Genomic DNA, 25,767 nt, shown 5'->3' with positions numbered 1-25,767 from the left:
AATATCACATCCAACCCCATAATCATTTCACTTTTTCTCTCACAAACATTACATCAAATCACAAAAAAATCCAACTATCTTCTCAAACACTAAAATTTTTTTATCCAATAATATCCTATAACTAAAAAAATTTACATAAAAACTCACTTTCCAGGCACCCACTTTATGATGTGCAATTTTATAGAATACTAGCGTATACTCGTGCCTGAAGGCACGGTGTAAATAATGTTAGGATTAGAATATAATTGTAATCTCAATACTATTTAATAAATTATCAATTATCAATTTAATATAATTGTAATCTCAACCCTTCTTGTCTTAAAAATAAATTATCAATTATAGAGATGAAATTATGCCTTCAACCTGAAAATCCCTGTTTCTATACTAAGAAAATGGCATAGACAAACAACCATTGTTGAGCTTTGGTGACCCACCATGAAACAAACTCAAAAACATCTATCTAAGTTCACAAAATTGAGCGCACTGGACCCATAATGAATTGGCATTTGCCTTCCTTTCCCATAATCAGCCTTGTTCCCAAAACATTGGTTGGCAAATTCTTGCAAGGAGAAACCACGCCACCACAGAACACCATGTTCCGTATACTGCATTGCATTATACATGTCCGTTTACATCATTCTCTATCGTGGACTTCCTAATATATCCAACAAATTATTGAAAACCTATCCATCACATGGAGGGGTCTAAAAGAAAATATGAAAAGCTGAAATCAAAATAATTGCATGGTCTTCAAAGCTGACACATTTCTGGGGTTTGGGCTGGAGTTTTATCTTCTATGGATATGAAGTTGGCTTCAAATCATTCTATTTATGAGAGTTAAAGATGAATGATTGAAGCATTGAAATTAAGATCAAGCCGCATAAGCTGACAAAGAACATAAATACATATGGTTAGAGATTTTGAAAACATAGGTAGTGGAGCAATGGAACTACAGTAGCAAGTCAGCAACCTGAAGGTGGTAAAATGAGGAAGGGAATTTGTGAGCAATATATACAATAGTGTTGTTGTTCATGGTATGTATGACTCTATATCATATGGCTCCTAACAGATTGAAATCTGTTGCTGATATTGCATAGTATATTGTGACACTAATTAATTGGTTGAGAAGAAAGAAATAAGTAACCTATGAAAATTGATCTCTAATTCATCTAGTTTCTTACCTGAGGCAAGATAATATTGTCTTGGGTGAGTGCAGCAGCTGATGCAATGTTGATAGCATCTTCTCCATATGAGGTGAGATAGAAGGACATTCTTCCTTGCCTTTGTGCTTCGTAGAAGATGTTGTCCATAGTTTGAAGGGTAACCATACTACTATACATCTTCAATGCATCATTCTTGCTCACCTAATGAATGTGATAGCTGAAAAATTAACAAAAGACAATGTGCTTGCATGCAATCTAAACAATCAAATTAACTAAAGCTGAATTGTATAATTCTAAAATTTTCAGCCCTTAAAGTTGTGTTTGGATCTTGAATTTGTAGAGGGATTTATGGAGGGAAAGGAAGGGATTTGTGGGGGTAAAAAAAGAGAGCTTAAATTACTTTTTCCCTTCCCTTTCCTTTTTCCACCACAAATCTGAAATCCAAAAGCAGCCTAAAGAGAAACTTATAAAATATTGCAAACTTGGATTATAGACTGGGTTTCATCAGGTTTTAAGTTATTTCAGGAAAGTAAAATGTACACAATGGCTAGAAAATCATGAAAAATACAACATATATTGTGCATAGTTCTAACAATATGGAGTTGGCAAAAAAATAGCATATGTTGTGCATAGTTCCACATATATTGTTCTAGATACAGAACACAGACCCATATTTTTATGTAAATATTTTATGTAAAATAACATATATTTCCACATATATTGTGTATCATAAAAAAATAACAGAACACAGACCCAGAAGAATAATATTGGTAGTTGGATGATTCCCATTATCCAAAAGCAAGTTAAAAAATTATTGGGATGATTCCCATTTCTCCACAAAATCAAACCGAAAACAAAAATATGAGAGAAGATACCATCAACTGGATTTGTTGTGTGTAAATTCCATTGAAACATTTTATCAAACACTTAATAAGTAAGGAATATAGAATGGTTATCGAACATTTTGGTAACCACCATTAAATAGAGTAACTCAAAAACCACTCTCCCTTATTATGTGTGTATAAAAGTGCACCCAAAATTAAAGTGAACCCAAAATTAACAAAACCCATAAAAGTGTACCCAAAATTAAAGAAAAACCATACTCATAGAAAAAGAAAAAAAAAACAAAGAAAAAAATCAGTAAAAGATAACACAAAGAAAAACCTGAACAACAATAGTATACTGTTGTTGTCATTTGGTTAATGTTGAAGAACCCTAACTAAACCTTTTCTTCTTACCAAGCTCAACTGAAGTATGAGAATCCAAAGTAATAAAACTCTAACCAACATCCATGCCATGAATCAAAACAAATACTTGCATCTTGCAGCTGGCATTTGATTAATATAAGAAAATAAATAAATCTCCAAGAATTTTAATTTTTGTGCTTTTTGGAAAAATTGCAATAAAATGGAAAAAATTGAAACAATTGCAAGATGAAATAAATGCAATTTGAAGATTAATAATTGAAGATTAATAAAAATAATTGAAATGTAAATGCAATTTGAAGATTAATTTTAAAAACATAGTAAAATTACATTTTTACCGGCCAGCCCTCACCCACCCTTCCCAGTTGCTGGCCACTTCTCCACCCTCCTCGACCCCCTCCCTCAACCCTTGTTTCCCAGACACCCCCCCAACCCTCTGCCCCTCCCCACCCTAGCAGCTGGGAAGGGGAGGGGGGGAGGAAGAAAGAGAACAGGGCAAAAGTTAGGGGAAAATTGTAAAATTTTTAAGATTAATTTTTAAGTTTCCACCTCTATTGCAATTATTCTACCTCATCCCATGTTTTTGTAGTTTAGCCTTTCTATTTTTTAGGGTTGGGGATAATTGTTTTGCAGCTTTGTTTCACTACACTTAATGTCAAGTAAAAACTGCACTTGAGTCAGCCAGATGCTGGCGGCTCTCCAAATTCACTGCTACAATCAAAAGGAAACAGTAGATACATACAAAAGCAACTGTTTCATCTTAAAATTTTGGAGGAGAAATGCAAAAAAGGGAAAGAGGAGAAAGTGGGAGGAGGAGGGATGAACATACAAATTGCAATACACACAAAGAAAACATTACCCATTATATATACACACAAAGAAAACATTACCCATAAAAGTGCAACCACACTTGATGATCTCTTGGCTTCAAACAAAAAAAAATCTGTAATCAATATATATACACACAAAGAAAACCTTACAAAAAATCGGTTTCATGAGAAATGAACAAAAAGATTTGCTGGCACTTTGAGCAAATAGCTAATCACAAATACAGAGCACTTTGAGCCCTCCAAGTTCAACAAAAGAAAATGAGTTCACTAACTGAGAGTCTAAGCCTTCTACTTTGTTGGCAACAAATATAGGTTTTTTGAATTCATATATATTTATGAAGTTTATCTTTCTATCATTATTTTCTCTCCTCCCAAACAGAGAATTGCATGGCAAGAGCAGATATCTAGTAACCAAAAATCTTTCTTGATAAAATAAAAACAAACCAGAGAATAATAGAAAATACCCACAATCTAAATGATAGTTAAAACGCCAAAAATCATCAAATTTGGGCCAAAATGAATTTTATATATATATATATATATATTTTAAAAAAAAATCTATATAAGAACAGTATATACATCAATCAATACACATGTAAAACTGAATCAAACTAACCTTCAATTTTTGAATTTCTTTTACAGGTATGCAAAAGAGACGAATAAAAAAACAAAGGAATTAGAGAAAAATTAACCTTGAATTGAACTTTTGGAATCGATTTAGTCAAACTTTGAACTGAGCTTCTGGAATCGATGCGAATCAAAGCCCTAGAAGGAAGAGAACCAGGGGCGCAGGGAAGGAAGGACGAGGGGGGTCACGTGCCCCCCCTTAGTTTTGAGATTTTTTTTTTTTTTTGGTCTTGTTGTTGTATATAAAATGTATATTTTTTTTCTTAATATGTTTTTTGGTTAAGGATTTATTGTGTTGTTCAAAACAAGTAGTTATTTGATACTTTGAGAGCACTATTTGGTATTATTTATGTAATAGTTTAAACCAATAGTATAGCGAAAAATCTTATAGATTAGATATAATGAACTCATTATTTTCAAACAATTGACAGACTACTTAGTGTGATTTGTGATTTCTCATGCTTTGAGCATCGCATAGGGTATTCTAAGACTGTTTAATAATTTTTATTCGAAACACATCATTTATAAGCAATATCATCTCTTTAATATTTTTCTATCAAATAAAAATTAAATAGATTTTATAATAATTTGTGTTATAAACGATGTGTTTTTATTTTCTAAAATTAAGAATTTTGATTCATAATTTTGTATTAAAATTACAAACTTATATCACCATCCCGCACCGAACTATTCTACACTATTATAGAATTTTAATTTGTTCCTATTAAAAATAAATATGTAATTTTTTATGCTTAAATTTAGCTCATAAAATTATTATTATCTTAATATTTATCATAATATTTTTTAAATAAAAAATTATAATTAATAGTGCCCCCTCTAACTCAATTTCCTGGCTCCGCCACTGAAGAGAACGAACCTTAAATAAACACATTTTTAGGGTCGCTTTCATGTATCGATGTATCATTTCATATGAGAAGCAATAGATCAAAAGAATAGACAGGTAAAATACCAACCAGCTAGTTTGTTGATTCCCATTCCAAATGCTACCTGTAGAAGAAGTATATGTTTCAAAATGATAGGCAGGATTTCTACAAAATTATTGGCAGGAAAATGCCATCTGTACATACCGTACCAACAATGACTTGCAACTTGCTATTGCTTCACCTGTTCCATAAAACATGTATAAGAGTCTCCAAAAAGCCAAATATGCCTTGATTACCATAATGACAAATAACTCATCCTTCTACAATCAGAACTGTTGCCAACTATGAATTATCAAAAAGTAGCAAACCAGCTTTGTAAATTCAAACAACTTTATGAAATGATTGATCACTATCAGTGGGAAAAGAACGGAGTGGTACAGCACCTAGCCTGGAATGTGGTTAAAATTTAGGTTTACATAGCCGACACGAAAAGTGATAAATAAGGCATAAATATTAAAAGCCATTAAGAAGTCAAAAATACTAATTTTCTTTTCATGACATTCTAAATTCATGTTGACACAACTTATGGTTTCAGTATATCACATTGGGTTTTATTGTGTTTTAATGGAAACAATAGAATTTTGATATATATCAGATTTATATAATTCACAAACCAAAAGAGCATTTTAGGAAGCACACTTCTAGAAATACACAGGCATAATAAACATTACAAAACAACAATGTGTCGTAGATAGGTTAGTACATTCCATTTTACTCAGAACATGAAAAATAGATGATAGGTTTACTGTCAAGACTTTAACTTAACTAAGTGCTTATTCCTATTTTTTTCCATTTAGGTATATAGTCCCTTCTTAGAAAAATCCAAGATTTGGTATTTCAAAGACTTGGTTTTGTAGAATTTCTCATATCACAATATCAAAATCAGTTTCTTGTCATCAATGTGAAGATAACACATTTCCAGTCACAATCAAATGGTGAAAGCATTTTACATGATGCTCTTGCCATGCATCATTTGTCATGTCTACTAATTCACTTCTTAACACCTTGAGCACATATTGTTGCACCAACATTATCTGTAGTTGTGGCTAAAGAAATTGGGATATTTGCCTTTTTATTGTTCATCTTAGTATAATTCTAAATTCTAAAATTATAGAGAAAAATTAGAAACTTAACAAAAAAAATTTAATTCTAATTTTTATAGATAGGGATCTAAAAGTTGACCCAAATAAATGAATTTCAATAAAACAAATATACAAAAACCTGCCCATTATTAAAATTAAAAAAAAAAAAACACAGTTGTTTTAAAAAAAGTTAATGACCAAAAATAGTATGTTTTTTTCATTTATTTCATTGAATTTCGCAAGTTTCAAACACTATAATGAATAATACAAATTGAACAAAACAAATATACTTAAAAAAAATCAAAATCGCACTCATAATCATCATTTTCATTGATCTTGTTAAAATTCCACAAAATATAAAAATTTCAATGAAACCTGAAAATTGAACCAAAATAATAATTTCTGAAAATCCACACATAATCATCTCAGATGATTATAAAAAACTGTTAAAAAAAGTCACAGCAGGGCATCCATAGGATAGACAGATTTATTATGAGTGTGATGAAGAAACTTTAAAAATATACTACTTAAGGTCTTTTGATTTTTCTTCTTAAATTTTACTTGCAAGTATATTTGAACACTCCTGCAGATTTTGATTTGAAACATATACTTTCTTCTTAAATTTTACTTGCAGGTATACTCAAACACTCCTGCAGATTTTGATTTCAAACTTGAAAGTTACTTTCAAAATTGAGTACTGTGTTCACTGAGTAATGTTTGTCAACTTAACATGGTTACAACCTGATGCTGAGCATGGAAAGAAGAAAACACATCTAAAATTTCACATGAAACAAACCTAGGGTTTATTTAATCAAATTTAGGATAATTTTAGACTTGTTCACATGTATCCAACCCAATTATCAAAAATTCAATCCACCAAAACCGCCACCTCCTCTCTCTCTCTCTCTCACTACCACCATCCTCTCCATCCTCTATTTTTTAAACAATACAAACAAATACATGAATTATGTATGTATATACATAAATTATATCTATATATATCATCTAGCTTTCCAAAAGAGCACTAAATTATAGCGTCTCTCGTAACTTTTTACACAAAAAAATCAAAAAATTAACTTTTACTCATCTTCCCAAAACAATCCAAAAATACCCACTTAAATGTGTTTTATGTAGTGCTGGAAAGAACTAAACTATTCATTTATCAAAAGTAACACAACAATATTCATGATTTTTAGAATTATTCAATAATTTTTCAAGAAGGATATGGGTAAAATTGTATGAAGGCAGAAACAGAGACTAATAAATTTGTATAGTTAAAATCATATATAGAGATATAACTAAGAATTTGGATCATACTCTGCAGTTTGTAGTGCTACATAATTTGAAATCAACTTTAAAATTTTAAATAATAATAAATAAATAAATAAAAAGAGAGTAGAGTCCTAGGAGAAGCAAGAAGAAGACCAAGATGTAGTAGTGGTGGTGTTTGGGTTGTGGAGGCGAAGAAAGTTTCTCTTCGTAGTGGAGTAGAAGAGGCCATATCGGAGCCTGAACCAGACTATCTTTCGGATCTTTCTGGCGGATCGGAACCTGGACCAGACAACCCTCTTGACCCAGAAGAAAGAACCCTTGATCCTCTCTGCAACACTCTTCTTCCTGTAGAACTGGTAGCTCCTCAAGAACAGTTGCCTCTTCTCCATCTCCATAGAATAGATGAGGAGCAGAGAGATGAAAGGACTCCTGTATTTAGATATTGTAGAGGTGACCCCGTATTAAAGATTAGAGTAAAGATTAATAGTATTTTGACTAAAAGACTAAAGATTAGAGTAAAGATTATCCAAAAATTAAAGATTAGAGTAAAGCTTATTCAAAGATTACTCAAAGATAGAAATATAAATACAAAGAAAAAGCGCAAGTTTGATCACCTGAACCGTATGTATACCGGATTATTTCTTTGTTGAACACCATTGTTCTCTTTTGCAGCCCACTTGTTCCTCTTTTGCAACGGCTCCGTCGTCAATGGGGTTTGGGACTGCCATTGCTGATGAAGATTGAGAGAGAGAGAGGGAAGAAGAGAGAAGAAGATGAGAGGGAATGGGCTTCGACAGGGAAGGTTGGATTCTAATGGCGAAAAGAGAGAGAGAGAGGCTGCGTGTTTTTAAAATTTGAAATCAAAAAGAAATAAATGAGTGAGACAAATGAGAGTGAGAGGCTGTCTGTTGAAAATGAGAGACAAATGGGGCTCAGATTTTTTGAGCCCTTAGATTAAATCAATCTAACAGCCCAAATTTTGACAGAGGTATAAGAGTCAAATCAAGATTTAAAAACCGAGCTTCCTTATTATATATATATATATATATCTAATTCAAATTCATAAACAAGTACCTTTAGCATACTCGTCAATAAAATGAAATGTGATTGATTAATGCTATATGGCACTCTTTTCAACTAAATTTTTTAAAATCTATACATAATGCCAAAATTGAGCAACGTTTCCCACAAAATTGTGGCATACTTCTTCATTTTCTTTTTCCTCCATAAATTCAAAATCCAAACATAATTAAAATGATACCAAAATTAATTTTATTTTACATCTCAAAAAAAGTAAAGTAAATAGGCAACTAGAATGCACATTATTTTTACTACAACAAAAGTGGCCTTCATGGGAGAACTTCTAACACCCAACATATTTTTCTCTACACCCACACTCTCTGGTACAAGTATTTCTTGAAGTACAAAGTGCACGATCCATGTATTGGGTGTAGAGAGAAACTAGTTCAGTGTGGCTACAAGCTCACTCTTTCCAAAAATGTATGAAATTCCATATTTGCCCTTACTGCAAGGGCAACAATTATAAACCTTTTTCCAACATGCACAAGCGTCAGACATTCACTATAATCTAACAATGTGCCCCAACTTGTGCACCTGTCTGCATCAAAAAACTGTGTCCAGTAATGACTCGTGAATATTACAAATCACAAATTCCTAACAACCATGAATCATGATGCATAGAAAGCATTTGATTAGTCTCTCCACAAGACTTACTTCCAGTTGAAACGTACACCAGACCACAGACAATTAACTGCCTGCAACATATGATGTCATACTTATTTACAGTGTCTAAAGGAAAGCAGTTAGTCTATATCCATTTCTTCTATAAACCAGTGGGAAATGCACCGACAATAGCAACACCTACTTCACCACATTGAAAACAGCACGGAGGTTAGATATCGTAACCGGGCACTCTCCTTTCTCATCATATTCAGCGAACTCGCCTTCCGACAAATCCACATCATCAAATTTAGTACCTTTGAGCTGCACAAGAACATATAAGCTAGGCATGTACACAAATTTAATAGGTAAAAAAAAAAAAAAGAGTTAATGGTACAACTTTCAGAAATTTTAAGTGGATTTAAATAAGAATATATCCCGCACATAGGCATATATTTGTGACATCAATATACCAAAGCAAACTTTCTTAGGACAGTGGTTTTTCTTTTCACTGTAAAAACTAAAATTTTTAAGACAGTGGAAGAAACACCCAGAAGACAGGTGAGAGTTTCAGTGTTTCAACTCTACAGCATATAAAACACAAGTTGAACCAACATGAATACGTCAAAAGTACTAAAGAGTAAGAGATTCACATTATTAGATTGTCAGTATTTTTTTATATATTTTTTTAGCATATGAGAAGGGTAGGGTGGAATGACTCTCCAAATCCACTTGTCACCCACATTCCTTTGCCCTCACTAAAACAAATTAAAGGCACAAAACTATAGTGCATTCTTAAGCAAAATTCACTTTTAAGCACCATACTGAGATGGCTGCCCATGCTAGTTAGTAACCTAGTGCCCTGAGGAGGTCAAGAGAAGGGGGTAGTTTAATCTTCAGAGCTTACAGCATACCTAGGGATTATAACAGTGAAAGCATCAACAACCCCACCCCACCCATTTACTATCTAACATTGCAATACAAATGAATCTAGACATCCCCACAACATGAAATTTACCTCTAAAAACACAGCATAGCAGCATATTTTTAAAAAAGAAGAGAGTAGGTGCTCAGTTAGCTCTAGCCTATAAAGCACGGGTACTCCAAAAATGGTGCCGTACGAGTATCGGGTGCTTACCGAGTGCGAGTATGCGTACCGGATACGCCGAATACATGCCGGGTACGGCAAATATGTTTGGATACGTCGTGGGTACGGCACGGGTATGACGAGGTGAATTTTTTTTTTTTTTTTTTTTTTCAACTGCTAAAATTTGTTGTAACATTCATTATTATTCTTTCAACTTCAGAAATCATCAAGTAATTTATTTCTAACACCCTTTACCCATGAGTCATTGTTTTGTTCTTTTTTACATCCTGTTTTAGACAATCAAAAAAGAAAAAGAAAAAGAAAGAATTATATAATTTTTTAGACAAACTGTTCTTTTTTTAGTATTGATATGGAAACTTTGATTTGAATGTTGGATGTTTAACTATAAATTTTTTTTTTAAAAAAATTGACATACCCCAGCCGTACCCGTACCCGTACCCGTACCCTAACCCTACTTTTTAAAGAATTTGCCGTATCGGTGTACTCATATCATACCCGTACCCATATCTGTACCCGCACACGTGCTTCATAGGCTCTAGCCCTTGTAAGAGTTTTCCTGACTTTCTTAAAACCTAGTTGAAGACCTTGCGTTAGTCAATCAATGAATCATTGTAACTTTTAACATTGCCATTCACTGACCAAATACTGGAAAGCAACTATCAATGGTTTTCACAACTAAGTAATCATGCAACTAGGTGCAACCAATGCTGCATTCCATCTGCAGTTTATAAATTAATCAGCACCACCAATTGACGGAGTCAACCTACAACCAGTTGTTACACTATCAAATAGTCAGGTAGCTCGTCCATTCACTTACAGGACTTCTTAGCTTTCACAAAAACCCACTTTGAGCTCATTTGTCAGTTGTGCCAAGTCAAGCTTAAGTTGAAAACTAGGTTCATCATGTAAGGAGGTGGGCTTAATTAATTGTCAAGCTATTTCAAGCACCTTGATAAGTTCACAACTATGGTAATTGTAATTCAAGAAGCTTTAAAGAACATTCTTTTATAGATTACTACCCGCCATTTTACGTTCTCTTGTGCCTTTTTGTTGTCCTCTGAATTTTACATTCAATTACGCGTATCAAAATATTCAAAAGAACGTTGGAAGTGCTAAATTAGTTAAGACGCGTGATAGACAGTCAGTGTCTTGCAGATATCCAGGACTTCCGTGCTTCAGTCTGTGAGAAGATGCACAGTACTCCTTAACATTTTATTATACTTAACCAACTAGAATGCAACAAGAAGGATTATTTATTTCATTCTTACAGACCTTGTCAGAAACACTTTCATTTCAATTTGTCAAGCAGTGTGAACAAATTCATAAATATTTTACCCAAAAAAAACAAGGCATATAAAACAGAATACATAGGAACGGAACAAAAAACAGGGAATATGGGAATTACTGAAAAATGATTTGCACATTACTATAGTCTAATAAGGTTAGGTTAGACAGAGGTACCCTATTAATCCTAGGCTTTTTACATGCATCTAGTATACTAAGATGTGGCCCTTGAAAAAATAATAAGGCACAAGAGAAAAGCTACACCAAAGAGGTTTGGAGTAAAGTGAGATCCAGTCATAAACATGCCAACAAATTCTTTTATAGAATCTTTTACCATATTTGAAGGAATTCTCAAGTTTTTAGTATATTGAGTAACTTCAAATAAACTCTCCTCACTCATAAACCACAAAACATGGGTGGATAAATTATGCACATTGGAAAAATTCCAGCGCATGCTCCTTCACAATATTAATGCAAAATACAATAACAAAACTTCAAAGAAGTGTTACTGCATTCTATTATGAAGCTAGAGGGCAATATTCAATTTATAAGTTATATGTTATAGACATTATTCTCAAACTTGCTAGCAATCACCAGACCAAATTATGCTTGATAAAAGATAAATATTTAAAAAGAAAATACACTGTTCCAAAAAAAATAAATAAATAAAGGAAGAAGACAAGGAGAATACTTTTGATCAGAATTAAATGCAAGGGGATGTCCATGATACACACTTCTACGGGGAAAAAAAATATACATATATATATATATATAGAGAGAGAGAGAGAGAGAAGGTGAGCATTTTTGATCTGGTAGGTACTAGAATTAAATGCAAAGGGATGTCCATCATAGCAGTATAATGATTCAGTTGAAAGCTTAAAGACCAGCACTAACAAGCTTAACTTGAACTAAAGCTTTTCTTTTCTTTTTCTGTTCAATAGGTAAATTTAAAATTAATAATGCTTCATATCTGATAAGTAGCATAAAATGAAGCAAGCAGAGACTTACAGATTCGACTTTCCAACCACTGCCAAACAAAAACTCCACAGGTTCGTAACCCCTACAGTCAAATAACATCAGCGGGGTATGTTTCCCTGATTGACTCATTTCTTGGGTCAGTGGACGGCCTCGGCCAGTGATCATCGTCACAGTTCCGTCCCTTCCACAAAACTTACACTGAAACAGAAGAAAGGAAAATAATAATTTCACAAATAAAACAGAAAAAAACTAAACAGTATATGTAAGTCCCACTTTAAGGATCAAATTAGATTAAAAGATATTATCAAATTATACATATTCACGATATACTAGTGAAAGCCCTTCCACAGAAAAAATCATGACTCATTAATGTTGTGTTTGGATCTTATATTTGTGGAATGATCACAAAAAGGAAGGGATTACATATTCTCTCCCCTTTTCTTTTTCCTCCACATATCCAAGATCCAAACATAACCTAAAGTATTAGAAGGAAAATCCAAATATCGGTAAAGAAAAATTCTAGGGACCCAGACCTAGCCACCTAGATTTTTTTGGGTGGGAGATTGTGTTGTGAAAATTAAATTTATATAGTGTGGGATCCACCAATTTGGAAACTTGGCTAAAATTGCTTATTTTAAATCATATCATCTCTTTACTTTCTTTACACGTTTTTTCAAAAAAAGTCAAAAAATCAACTTTTAATCAACTTTTCAAAACAACCCCAAATCTGAATCACAAGATAATTTTGAATAATTTCTGGGTAGTTAAGTCTGAGTTCGTAGTATTGCTGATCTATAAAATGTCAAAGCAAATGTATATATATATATATATATATGGAGAGAGAGAGAACTAAAAATCACACAAAATTCAGCAAACTCCGTAATTCTTGAAAGCTTTTCCATATGGGTGTGTCGTAATAACTTCGTGTAGCAACCACATGAATAATTGTAAAATTTGTACACTATCATTACATTACCTTCTGAACAAGATTAGTGGTATTCTTGCCCTGGTGGAGAGAAACTGTTTCATTCAAACTGACACATGTCTCTTTCTGAGTCAGCTCTCCGCAATTCCCACATCTCATCTACACAAACCATGCATATATAAATACAGAACCAATGACAATATATAATACTCAAAAACAAAATACAAATCACCGCATCTGCAATGAGAAAAGGGATAAAATAAACAGTATCAAACTCAGCTCCCTTGAACTAAGACCAAAATCAGAAACCCTAATCAAAATAGATAATCACACAAAGCTGAAATCAAAGAAGCATAACAATGGACCACATTAGACAAAATTAAATATCCTATTTTTGCATTGATCACAAGAAACATACAGATAAGATTGAGAAACCCTAAATGCAGATATATGAAATTTTGATATGAAGTGGTAAATAGTCAGATGCATCGGAATTCAAATCAAATACAGACTAGATTGAAGAAGGATTGGAGTTGACGAACATTATATACAAAAAACACATGAAACCCTTATATATATATAGATGAATTTGTTTGTGGTTGAGTAGAGATGATTGATGGAGATGGAAATGGACCTTGAAGTAGTAGGTGAAGTTGGGATCGTCACAACCACCTTGAGGCTGGAGATTGGTCAGATTCTCGAGCTCTGCGGTGATCATCAACATGAGATTCACCATTTTCTCAGCTTGGAAAATCAACAGGGTTTGTTTTCTTTCTCGAGCGTTTGGACTCACTTGACTCGGCTTAAATCCCAAGCCTTCTAAAGTGAATGCTCGTACAATGAGTAGGGGCTAGGGGACTAATAAAATCAAAATCATGCCATGTGTCCAAGAAATTTTTTTTTTTTGGAAAATGAGATCCTTTTAGAAGACCCCACAATTCTGAAAGTGATACACGGGGTGAGGCCGACTGATATATGTGTTGCGTCACATTATAAATAGTGTGAATTATTTGAGAGTTGTGAAGTCTTTTTAAAAAAAATCTCTATTACTGTTTATTTATTTATTTAACAAAGGGTAAATTCCAGATTGCTCGGACCATAGTGGGCCGAAATTAAAACTCAATCTCGATTATTCAAATTGTTCAATATATATTATTTTTAAAAAATCATATTAATTAAACATTAATAATTACTTAATCAAAATATATTTGTGTCAATAACTTATTTTAAAAATCATATTATTATTAACACAAATATATTTTAATCAGATAATTATTAATATCCAATTAATGTATTTTTTATAACAATAATTTACTCAATAGTCGTATACAATTTAGATAATTGATAATCAATAACGACAAAAATCAACGCCCACCATAGGCCAACACCCTCCAACTGTTCTTTGTGATTTGAATCTCTGGCCTGATTAGGGCCGACCGATCTCAGTCCCACACAAGAAGTCCAGCCCAGCCTAAAGATGTACGATGCCCAACAAGACCGGTCTAGCCCATCTTCTGGCACAATATTCTCAACATCCCTTTTCTTTGTACATCTACTTTCTACACTAAAATTTTATTTAAATATATAAAAAATTTTATATTAACGCTATGTATGATAAGTAATAATAGAATTTAAGAAACTGAATCCCAATAACAGAATTAAACAATGAATCGATTATTCAGAAGTAACTCATTTGTTAGCTATAGATCGTCTTCTACAATTCTAGCTCCTATTCCAAACATGGAATTAGTAATTAATGGAAGAAATTGAATTACAGAATAATGAACAAATTGATTTAAGGTGAAATATACCCAAAATACCAATTAAAGATATTTACAAAACAACCTTCTTACAACCATCCTTTAAAATCTTCATATTAAAACACTTGAACAAGTTTATGCTTTAACTAAATTTAGAGAAACATGTCAATTATTCTCTGCTAATACTATTAGGCGTCATTTGGCCACTGGTCACAACTTTATTCACTTAGGATTAATTCAAGTAGGAATCAAACCATTAACTCAACAACGTAAAAACTCATCTGCTTTACTCTATTTACGTGATGCTCGATTTATTGATTTTAATGATAGCATTATAGGAATGATGGAATCTGGCCTTCACAAAGGACCAGTTCATTTTAATTGTTTTCCTGATTTTACTCTTAGTTTACGTGATTGACATATATTAAAAGCCTTAACCCTCAATATTCAAATATCTGTCGCAACTGCTAATATGATTGAAAAAGTTCATAATCTTGCTTTAACTTATCGTGTTCATTATAAAGTTATGAAAACTAATTTAAATGTTCAAGCTTTACACAAAAGTCCCAAAGATAAAACATTGCTTATCCAAAGTAGTACTGCTGAAGCTAATATTACTACTCCTAATATGCTTAGTTGGAAAGATAATACATTACCTGATGAATGGATAACAACCAATGAAAATTATAATCTTAATCCACACACACATCAAGATAAACTCAAAGGAATTTAACAATTCACCGATGGATCTGTTCATATTAAATTTAATAGAATAAATAGTCAATCTTCTCGCCATAGTACATCTAGTATCCCCACTACTAAAGCTGATGAAGATGAAATCTTTAATACACCTTTATTTCGAAAAAATAATCAAATTAATATTGGTCAATCTTCTCATATGCATACTAAATTAAAAGGTCTAGATAACTCATCTACTGCCCAAATTAGTAAACTTGTTTATGAAGAAGATACTGCATCCCAAGATTCACCTACTCAAATTGATTTTGAAGTTGTTCCTCCTGTTAATCCACAACTGTTCATTCTTAGTAAACCTTTTACTTCTGATTTACCTAAACTTCATGCTGAATACAAATCAAAAGCAAATAAAACCAAACGACATGCCTATTATAAACAATATAATGATAAACAGCAAACGAAAATTATCCGAAAATGGTATAAATTTATGACTGAAATCAATACTGAAATTCTTTTCTTTGATTATCTGGAAAATTATTATAACAAGGTTAATGTTGTTACTAAAACTAAATGGGAAACTTCTGCTACCACATTTGTTATTGCTAGTCGCCCTCCTTTAGAAAATATAATCATTGATCATAAAGGCACTCATGTCCCTGCTGCGCCCTTTAAGTTACCTGGTGATGAATCCACTGATGCTAAAACTGAAGTTAAAAAAGTCATTGAACAAAATAATTATACAAATCAATGTTTAAAAAATATTGGTAAACAATTAGACAAAATTGAAACCATTTTTGATGAATATTCAACTAGTCATACATCTACTAGTAAAACTTTAGACAAACCTTTAATTAACCTTCCTAATTCTAGGAAACGATTGAGTCTTACTACTCACGATAATACTACTGTTGAATCTATTGAAAAAATATTTAGTAAATTAGCTACCTCTTCTTCTGCTAAAGACACTAAAGAATTTACAGTATTAACACAACCATTTGATGAAATTACTTATAGTGATTCTGCCATATCCAATGATGAAATCACTCAATTATCCCAACAATTTCAAGATACTAATCTTAATCGGATTACTCACAAATCTAAAGTAATTCCTACTACAACTACTAAGAATTGGTATAATCGACCTACACCTCTTGATTTACAATTTGAAGACACTAATGTTAATAATCAATTTTCTGTCTCTGCTAAAAAACTTTATGAATAGAATATAGATGGTCTTAGTGAACATCAAATTCTTACTAAATTATATCATTTATTTATGGTTGCAAATAGTTACCTTACAAACTACCCTGATTATACTCAGCCTGAAATTGTCATCTTAATTACTAATGGATTTACTGGCATGCTCAAATCTTGGTGGGATAAATATCTCACTACTGAACAAAGAGAATCTATTAAATATTCTATTCAAATGAATGATCAAGGTTTTCCTATTTTTGATGATGATATAGGATCTAGTATCCCTGATGGTATTAATACATTTATATACACCATTGTCACGCCCCAAGCTCCGTGACAATGCCGCACACTCATTTAAGTGAGCATGCAAGGCTAAGAGTCCAACACATAACCAACAATGTAAAATACTCCAATTAAATCCTTAATTATCATAATGCTAAAATCCATAAAAATTGATTATTCTTATCGTATGAAATTATCCACCAAGTCCACTAATAAAATCCATTAACAAAACAATAATCCAAGTACTTAAATCATAGTCCTACTCTCGGCACATTATGATAATTATCCACCAAGTCCACTAATAAAATCCATTAACAAAACAATAATCCAAGTACTTAAATCATAGTCCTACGTTCGGCACTCCCACATGCAAAAATCCTGTGCAGCTCTACTGTTCAGAATCTGAAAAAAAATAAAGGTAAGCTAGATAGCCCAGTAAATAACCAACCATCACTGCTAGCTGGATCAAGTATACAATAAATAAATAAATAAATCGATAACCAATAAATATAATTTTTTTTCTATAGTTCAATAAATGAACAATTATTGTAAGATGATTTCATAGCTAAAAATAAACAATGTACAATACATTTTAAATGAAAAGCCAACAAGATAATTCAAAGTAATTTATTGTTCAAATCGATGGTTCGATATTCAGATGGTTCAATGATTTGATTCACAAAACCCAAGTCTTAATGACTACGGTCACTTAGCCCGTGACAAGGCCCAGAACCACACATAGGCCGGTGGTAAAGCTCCAAAAGAAACTAGTTTCTGTGCCAATAAATAACTCCCATTGGCTAGGGTCCAAATCATAGTCAGACTAGAGTGATGTTCAAATATTCAAACAATACACAATTTTTAAATAAAACATTCGACATTTTCAAAATAAATGTTTAGTACAATTTTCATAATAGTTTCACCAAATATTCAAATAATTTTCATAATAATATTCGATGTTGTTTTATACTTGACCCACATTTTATTTTAAGAGAACATGAAGGCTATAAATAAATATTTATGATTTTAAACGATTCGATAGGAATAAAAATGAACCAACAGTGATAGAGGGTTACTTACCTTCAAACAGCTAAAATAATATTTTCCAAGCTAATTTCAAATTACCAAGATCCATCTCAATCTCACAAACCTAATAAAATATTACACCGCATAAATAATTATTATGTGCACCCATCCAACTCTTCTTGTAACAACAATAGAATAAATTAACCCAATAGTCTATTAGGAACTCCCACGATTTAGCATCAAAACAAAGCCATCACGGCTTCACAAATTCTCAACCCATATTATTCTATTGTTGTTAATATACATGTAAAAATTTGTAATTGCTTGTAGTCAATCGTGTATCCCACAAACACACCACCATTAAACTTAACCCATCATATATCAATCTCAAAATATGAACCACCCAACCGGGATGCAAAATACACTCTAAAATTGAGCAAAATCGAGACCCGCAACATAGACTACATCAATATATTTATTTAATCATATATGCCCATAAAATCATCTATTGATATATTAACACCAAAATCATAGATAAGAATATAATAAAATAAATCTTACCTAAGTGATGAATAAAGCAAAACCACCACTCTTATGAATCCTTTTGGTTTTGGTCTCTTTTTTTTTTTTTTTTTTTTTTTCTTCTACTCTTCAAACCGTTGAGCAGCAGCAGCCTCCAAATACCCATCAACACTTTCACAAGGCTCCCTTTTCTTTCCTTTTTTCTTTCTTTTTTTAAAAGGGTTGAAAACCTAATTCTTAAGATTACTAAATTATCCATACAATTTATTTTAATTATTAATCTATCCAAAATAACTCTATAAATAACTTGGGTTTTATATTCTCCCCCCCTTAAAAGAAATTTCGTCCTCGAAATTTGACATATCTGGAGTCTCAAAAAGTTGTGGATACTTTCGTTTCATTTCATCCTCGAGTGGCCAAGTTGCTTCTCTTTCTAAGTGATTGCTCCATTGAACCTTAACATAGTGGATGACTCGACACCTCAAAACATGTTCCTTCATATCAACAATTCTTATAGGGTGTTCCTCATAAGTCAAATCCTCCTTAAACTGCAACGGTGCATGATCAATCATATGACTAGGATCCGGTATATACTTCCTTAACATTGAGACATGAAAAACATTATGAACTCCAGCTAGTGAAGGTGGTAGGGCAAGTCTGTAAGCTACCTCACTAATTCGATCTAAAACCTCAAATTGCCCAACAAATCTAGGACTCAATTTACCACGAACATCAAACCTCATTACTCCTTTCATAGGAGACACTCTAAGGAATACATGGTCTCCAACCCCAAACACCAAATTCCGTCTCCTATTATCTGCATAACTTTTTTATCTACTCTGTGCCATACGAAGTCGCTCTCTAATAAGATTGATCTTGTCCACTGTTTATTGCACAATCTCAGGCCCGAACAACTTCCTTTCACCCACATCATCCCAACAAATAGGTGATCTACACTTTCGTCCATATAAAGCCTCATATGGTGCCATCTGAATGCTCGCATGATAACTGTTATTATAAGAGAATTCCACTAAGGCCAAATGCTCATCCCAAGAACCTCCAAGATCAATAACACAAGCCCTCAACATGTCTTCCAAGGTTTGAATAGTTCTCTCTGACTGTCCATCAGTTTGAGGATGAAAGGCAGTGCTAAAATTCAAACTAGCACCCAAAGTTGTGTGCAAACTCCTCCAAAACATAGATACAAATCTGCTATCTCTATCAGACACTATGGCCACCGGAATACCATACAACTTCACAATCTCCTTGATATACAATTTTGCAAACTTCTCTAAGGAGAACCCTACCTTAAAAGCTAGAAAGTGAGCGGATTTGGTCAATCGATCAACGATAACCCAAATAGTATTGTTACCACCTTAGGTCCTAGGCAACCCTGTCACAAAATCCATGGTTATATGTTCCCACTTCCACTCGGGAATAGGAAGAGGTTGTAACTTACCTGCAGGTCTCTGATGTTTAACTTTCACTTGTTGACATACCAAACATTGAGCAACATACTGAACAATTTCTCTCATCATATTATTCCACCAAAAGTTCCTCTTCAAGTCTTTATACATTTTAGTGCTCCCTGGATGTACAGTATATCCTGAACTGTGAGCTTCTCTCAGGATTTCTCTCTTGAGCTCTAAATCATTAGGCACACACAACCTCTCTCCAAATCTCAAGGTTCCATCTTTATGCATACAAAATTCCATCTGTAGCCCTATTTCCATTTCAGCCTTAAGTTTTTGCAACTGAGGATCTCTTCCCTGAGCATCTTTAATTCTATCAATCAATGTGGGTTGAACTCTAAGGTTTGCAAACTGCACTCCATGGCTATGCCATCTAATCTCAATATTCAACCTCTGTAAGTCCTCCAAGATATTCTTTTGGTCAGTGATAAGGGTAGCCAAATTACTCGAGGTCTTTCTACTCAAGGCATCCGCCACTGCATTGGCTTTTCCTGGATGATAATTGATAGTCAAATCATAGTCCTTTAATAGCTCCAACCATCGCCTTTGCCTCATATACAATTCTTTTTGAGTGAAAATATACTTCAAACTTTTATGATTAGTGAATATCTCACATTTTACCTCATACAGGTAGTGCATCCAGATTTTCAATGCAAACACCACGGCAGCCAACTCCAAATCATGCGTAGGATAATTCTGCTCATATGGCTTCAACTGCCTAGACGCATATGCCACTACCTTATCATTCTGCATCAGGACACAACCCAAGCCCATCTTCGATGCATCACTATAGATGGTAAAACCTTCATCTCCGGACGGAACTACAAGTACTGGAGCAGACATCAATCGACTCTTTAGATCCTGGAAACTCTTCTCACAATCATTAGACCATTCAAATTTAACCCATTTTTGTGTTAAAAGAGTCAAAGGCATAGAAATTCGGGAAAATCCCTCAACAAACCCTCTATAATAACCAGCTAAACCCAAGAAGCTACGAATTTCAGTGACACTAGTAGGCCTATTCCACTCCACTACTGCCTCCACTTTCTTGGGGTCAACAGACACCCCATCTTTAGATATCACATGACCCAAAAATGATACACTCTCCAACCAAAATTCACACTTCTTTAATTTAGCAAATAACTTCTTCTCCCTTAATATCTGCAACACTATTCTCAGATGTTCTTCGTGCTGCTCTTTACTCTTCGAGTACACAAGAATGTCATCAATAAAAACTACCACAAACTGATCTAAGAAGGATTTAAATACTCTGTTCATTAAATCCATAAAAGCTGCAGGCGCATTGGTCAACCCAAACGGCATCATTACTCATAATGCCCATATCTAGTTCGAAAGGCTGTCTTAGGTATATCTTCTGCCTTAACCTTCAACTGGTGATAGCCAGAACAAAGGTCAATCTTAGAAAAGACTTGTGCTCCTTGCAACTAATCAAATAGGTCATCTATCCTAGGCAAAGGATATTTATTTCGAATTGTCACCTTGTTCAACTCTCGATAATCAATGCAAAGGTGAAAACTACCATCCTTTTTTTTCACAAATAAAACAGGCGCACCCCAAGGAGAAACACTAGGCCGAATAAAGCTCTTATCTATTAACTCTTGTAATTGTTCCTTCAACTCTTTCAACTCTGCTGGGGCCGTCCGATACGGAGCCTTGGAGATAGGATCCGTGCCGGGTATCAATTCAATGGCAAACTCAATCTCTCTATCTAGTGGCAACCCTGGTACCTCTTCAGGAAAAACATCGGGAAATTCCTTCACAACTGGAATATCCTCTAACTTCAATTCAGTCTCACGGGTATCTCTCACAGAAGCTAAATAGCCCTTACAACCATTCCTTAACAACCGTCTAGCTAGCAAAGCTGAGATTACCAGAAGATGAGTGTTAACTCCACTACCCACAAAACAAAATTCTGGTTTATTAGGAATCTGAAATACTACCCTTTTGCCTCAACAATCAACAGAAGCATAATTGGTTGCCAACCAATCCATTCCAAGAATTATGTCAAAGTCCCACATATCTAAAATAATTAAATCTACAAGCAATTTCCTGTCATCTATACTAACCACACGAGATTTGCAAATTAAGTCAGCAACCATAACACCTCTTATCGAGGTTTCAACACATAAGTCGATCTCTTTAGAGACACATTTCCATCCATATTTCTCAACAAATCCCATAGACACAAATGAATTTGTAGCGCCAGAATCAAATAACACATGTGCATAAACAGAAGACACTAAAACAGTACCTGACACCACTGTGTTGGAAATCTGAACATCTTGTTGCGTAAGTGCGTACACTCGACCTTGAGTCTTTGGCTTATGACCTCCATTTTTCTTTGTCTTCCTGAAGACCCTTTGTCTGTTGATGCTCCTTTATTCGTTTATGTTTTTTGTTCAATCTCATGCCCCTTCCGGTTAGGGCAATTAGCTATCATGTGCCCCTGTTGCCCACAAGAGAAACAAGCCTCAGTATTCCAATGACACTCACTATCCCGATGGAATCCATTACACCTAGTGCACTGTACCCGATCGTTCTGCTTGTCAACACTACCACTCACAGTTCGACTTTCCCAACTCCCAACCGAAGAAGTGTTTTGTCTCTTAGCATTGCCCTTCGAACTATTGTTAGTTTGGAAGTTGGAAGAATTAGGCCTCTTCTTATAATTCTCTTCTTTCTCTTCTTGGGCTCTAGTGAGGCCACTCTCAACCAACAAAGCTTTATTCAACACTGCTCCAAAAGTAGGTAACTTGAAAGGAACCGCCTGTTACATAATGTTCGTTCTTAGCCCACCTTCGAACTTTCGTGCTCTGTTATCCTCGTCTGCTTCAAATGCTGATGCAAATTTAGACAACTTCGTAAACTCGGCTTCATATTCTGCAATTGTCTTATTCCCTTTCTCTAACTTTGAAAATTCCCTCTGTTTTTGTAGACGAACACTCCTAGGGAAGTATTTCTCATTGAATGCATGCCTAAACCTTTCCTATGTATAGGGGTTGGCATCATGCTCGTGTATGCGCTTCTCTATCTGCCACCAATCATTAGCTATCCCTTGTAGCATAAACGTAGCATAGGTCACCTTCTGATCATCCGTACACTCAAAAATGGGAAATAACTTTTCCATTTCTGTCAACCATTTTTCAGCCTCCAAAGGGTCTGTGGTTCCATCAAATGCCAAGGTGTAACAAGCCCGCGGGGGACCTCGCTACAGCTCGGACTCTTATGTTGTCACGGTTCCTAATCTGAACCAAAGAGTCCAAATCTGGCAAATCGTTTTGAGAAAACTGATTTTTGAAAAAGTAGTGCCAAACATGGACTGCTTTGCCAGATACAGAGTCGCCACCTAAATATTTTATTTTGGGAAATTTAGGAAACCCTGACTCGGTGCCTAAAGGCCACGTGTCCGTCATCACCAAAGTTGCCTCGGCTCGGGAACTTGCGTACGATTGGGGAAGGTCACTTCGTGAGCACCCCCGCTCGCCCGGTCATAGACCGGCCTCTACTAACCATGATATCAATTTTTGAAAACATTGTGAGTTTTTATTCCGGTTTATTAGCCTAGGTTACTATGTGACGCGCACAGCATATAAGTATAGACTGGGTCGTCAGAATTGGAACAAAACATTTCATGAATTATTCCAATTCAGATAACCCAACCTCCACCCACAGGCATTCAGACAGATATATCATATAAGCAATTAGCCTCATGGTAAGCATGCTATTCATGGCAACACTCACACGCATGCAAGGATGCTAAAGCATAAAGCTTACCGAGTACTCCAAGCCAAAATAGACACTTGTTAGAAATCATGCATGATCCTAAGTATGCAAAAATGCCTAATGCAACACATGCAAAAATGCAACTATAGCAGGCTCGGCTATTCTAAGATGGCATATGAAATGTTACAACTATCATGTATTCAACTTGGAATTGAAAGTACGATGCAGTTAGTATGGTGCGCCGAGCCCGGTGCATGCAAAACAGATGAATGATGCAAATATGCTGTCATACTATATGCTAAATTAAATATGCCCTAATCTAACCATCATAAGCGGATAAATAAAAGGGAAGAAAGACGTGGGGTTGGAAGACATACATCACACTCACGCACACTTATTACAGTTGTGCCCTCGCAGAGAGGGTCCGAATAAATATACATTCCGAATATTACAGTCCTGAATAAAAGAATATTACAGTCCCGAAATATTACGAAATCCTAATTAATTAATGAGTTAACTAAGAAAGCAAGTAAAACTGGCGTGCAAGCCAGGGACTGTCTTGCTTCTGATGGATGATGCATGTCCGGATTGTCTTGCGCGGAAATCCACCGGAATGCCCCAATTAGCCTCTGTTTACACCTGTCCTTGAAATGTGTGCCAAGTTCCAGAAAGTTGCTGATTCCTCGTTTTGCTGCAACAGAGAGCAGAAAAGGGGCATAGCAATGTATTTGCACAGATATATGCATGTCTCGATCCTCGTGCCACCAATCACGCATATCGAGGCATGATGGCCGAGGAATCGAAATGCACAACTCAATATAGGATGAATGCAGATGAAACTACAGCTAAAACCTAACTCCATCATGGATAATCCGGAGTGTCGGCGACTGGGGAATTGAGACACATTCCGTCACTCGGAGTACGAAATGTACCTCGTTTCCCGTGTCCGGGATAACTCCTATTCCGGACACGATGCAATATGCATGATATGCGTGAAATGCAACTAATATACAATCCTAACACACATAATGCTATGAAAATGAGATGTCTCGAAATGCGTACACACGGGCACGCAAACCGAGGCGATGACAGATGCAAAGAAAATGAGATGCCTCGAAGTACGTGCACACGGGCACACAAACCGAGGCGATGATATGTGTCTCGAAATGCGTGCACGCGGGCACGCAAACCGAGGCGATGATATGTGTCTCGAAATGCGTGCACTCGGGCACGCAAACCGAGGCGATGGCAAAATATGATGAAATGACATGAAAACATGACATGGACTTATACCAACATGAGTGAGCCTCAGCCACACTCACATGGGATGCCGGTAGATGAAAACGAAGTGCCTCGAAATGCGTGCACTCGGGCACGCATACCGAGGCAATGGCATACGCAATGCAAATGACATGTAAATGACAAATGGGCTTATACCAACATGGGTGAGCCTCAGCCACACTCACATAGGATGCCGTCGGATAAAAATGAAGTGCCTCGAAATGCGTGCACACAGGCACGCAAACCGAGGCGGTGACAAATGCAATGCAAATGACATGTAAATGACAGATGGGCTTATACCAACATGAGTGAGCCTCAGCCACACTCACATAGGATGCCGTCGGATAAAAATGAAGTGCCTCGAAATGCGTGCACACAGGCACGCAAACCGAGGCGGTGACAAATGCAATGCAAATGACATGTAAATGACAGATGGGCTTATACCAACATGAGTGAGCCTCAGCCACACTCACATAGGATGCCGTCGGATAAAAATGAAGTGCCTCGAAATGCGTGCACACAGGCACGCAAACCGAGGCGGTGACAAATGCAATGTAAATGACATGTAAATGACAGATGGGCTTATACCAACATGAGTGAGCCTCAGCCACACTCACATAGGATGCCGTCGGATAAAAATGAAGTGCCTCGAAATGCGTGCACACAGGCACGCAAACCGAGGCGGTGGC

At 34.9% G+C, this 25,767-nt stretch overlaps 1 protein-coding gene and 1 non-coding gene across 4 annotated transcripts; both read right to left on the bottom strand.

Moving 5' to 3' along the window:
- Positions 1–313: 313 nt before the first annotated feature.
- On the bottom strand, positions 314–7,553 carry LOC114272290 (uncharacterized). Of its 3 annotated transcripts, XR_014344588.1 has the most exons (8): positions 7,277–7,406; positions 4,914–4,950; positions 4,800–4,833; positions 3,891–3,963; positions 3,259–3,293; positions 2,938–3,076; positions 1,182–1,364; positions 314–885 (listed from the first exon to the last, which is right to left on the bottom strand). It is a non-coding gene; the product is annotated as an uncharacterized LOC114272290 (transcript). The 3 variants fall into 3 exon arrangements; XR_014344587.1 differs by lacking the exon at positions 2,938–3,076 and having other exon boundaries at positions 7,277–7,468; XR_014344586.1 differs by lacking the exons at positions 2,938–3,076; positions 3,259–3,293 and having other exon boundaries at positions 7,277–7,553.
- Positions 7,554–8,707: 1,154 nt separating this feature from the next.
- LOC114263615 (uncharacterized) lies at positions 8,708–14,101 on the bottom strand. Its single transcript, XM_028204183.2, has 4 exons — positions 13,733–14,101; positions 13,150–13,257; positions 12,204–12,371; positions 8,708–9,127 (listed from the first exon to the last, which is right to left on the bottom strand). Exons 1-4 carry the CDS (start codon positions 13,832–13,834, stop codon positions 9,005–9,007), a joined length of 501 nt encoding a protein of 166 aa, XP_028059984.2. The 5' UTR covers positions 13,835–14,101; the 3' UTR covers positions 8,708–9,004.
- Positions 14,102–25,767: the final 11,666 nt, after the last annotated feature.

The sequence above is a fragment of the Camellia sinensis genome, chromosome 11, assembly GCF_055761805.1.
Source record: "Camellia sinensis isolate YWXY chromosome 11, ASM5576180v1, whole genome shotgun sequence".
In the NCBI taxonomy this organism is placed as follows: domain Eukaryota; kingdom Viridiplantae; phylum Streptophyta; class Magnoliopsida; order Ericales; family Theaceae; genus Camellia; species Camellia sinensis.
Note: the sequence above shows the minus strand (reverse complement) of the source record. Positions and strands in the feature narration are given on the sequence as shown.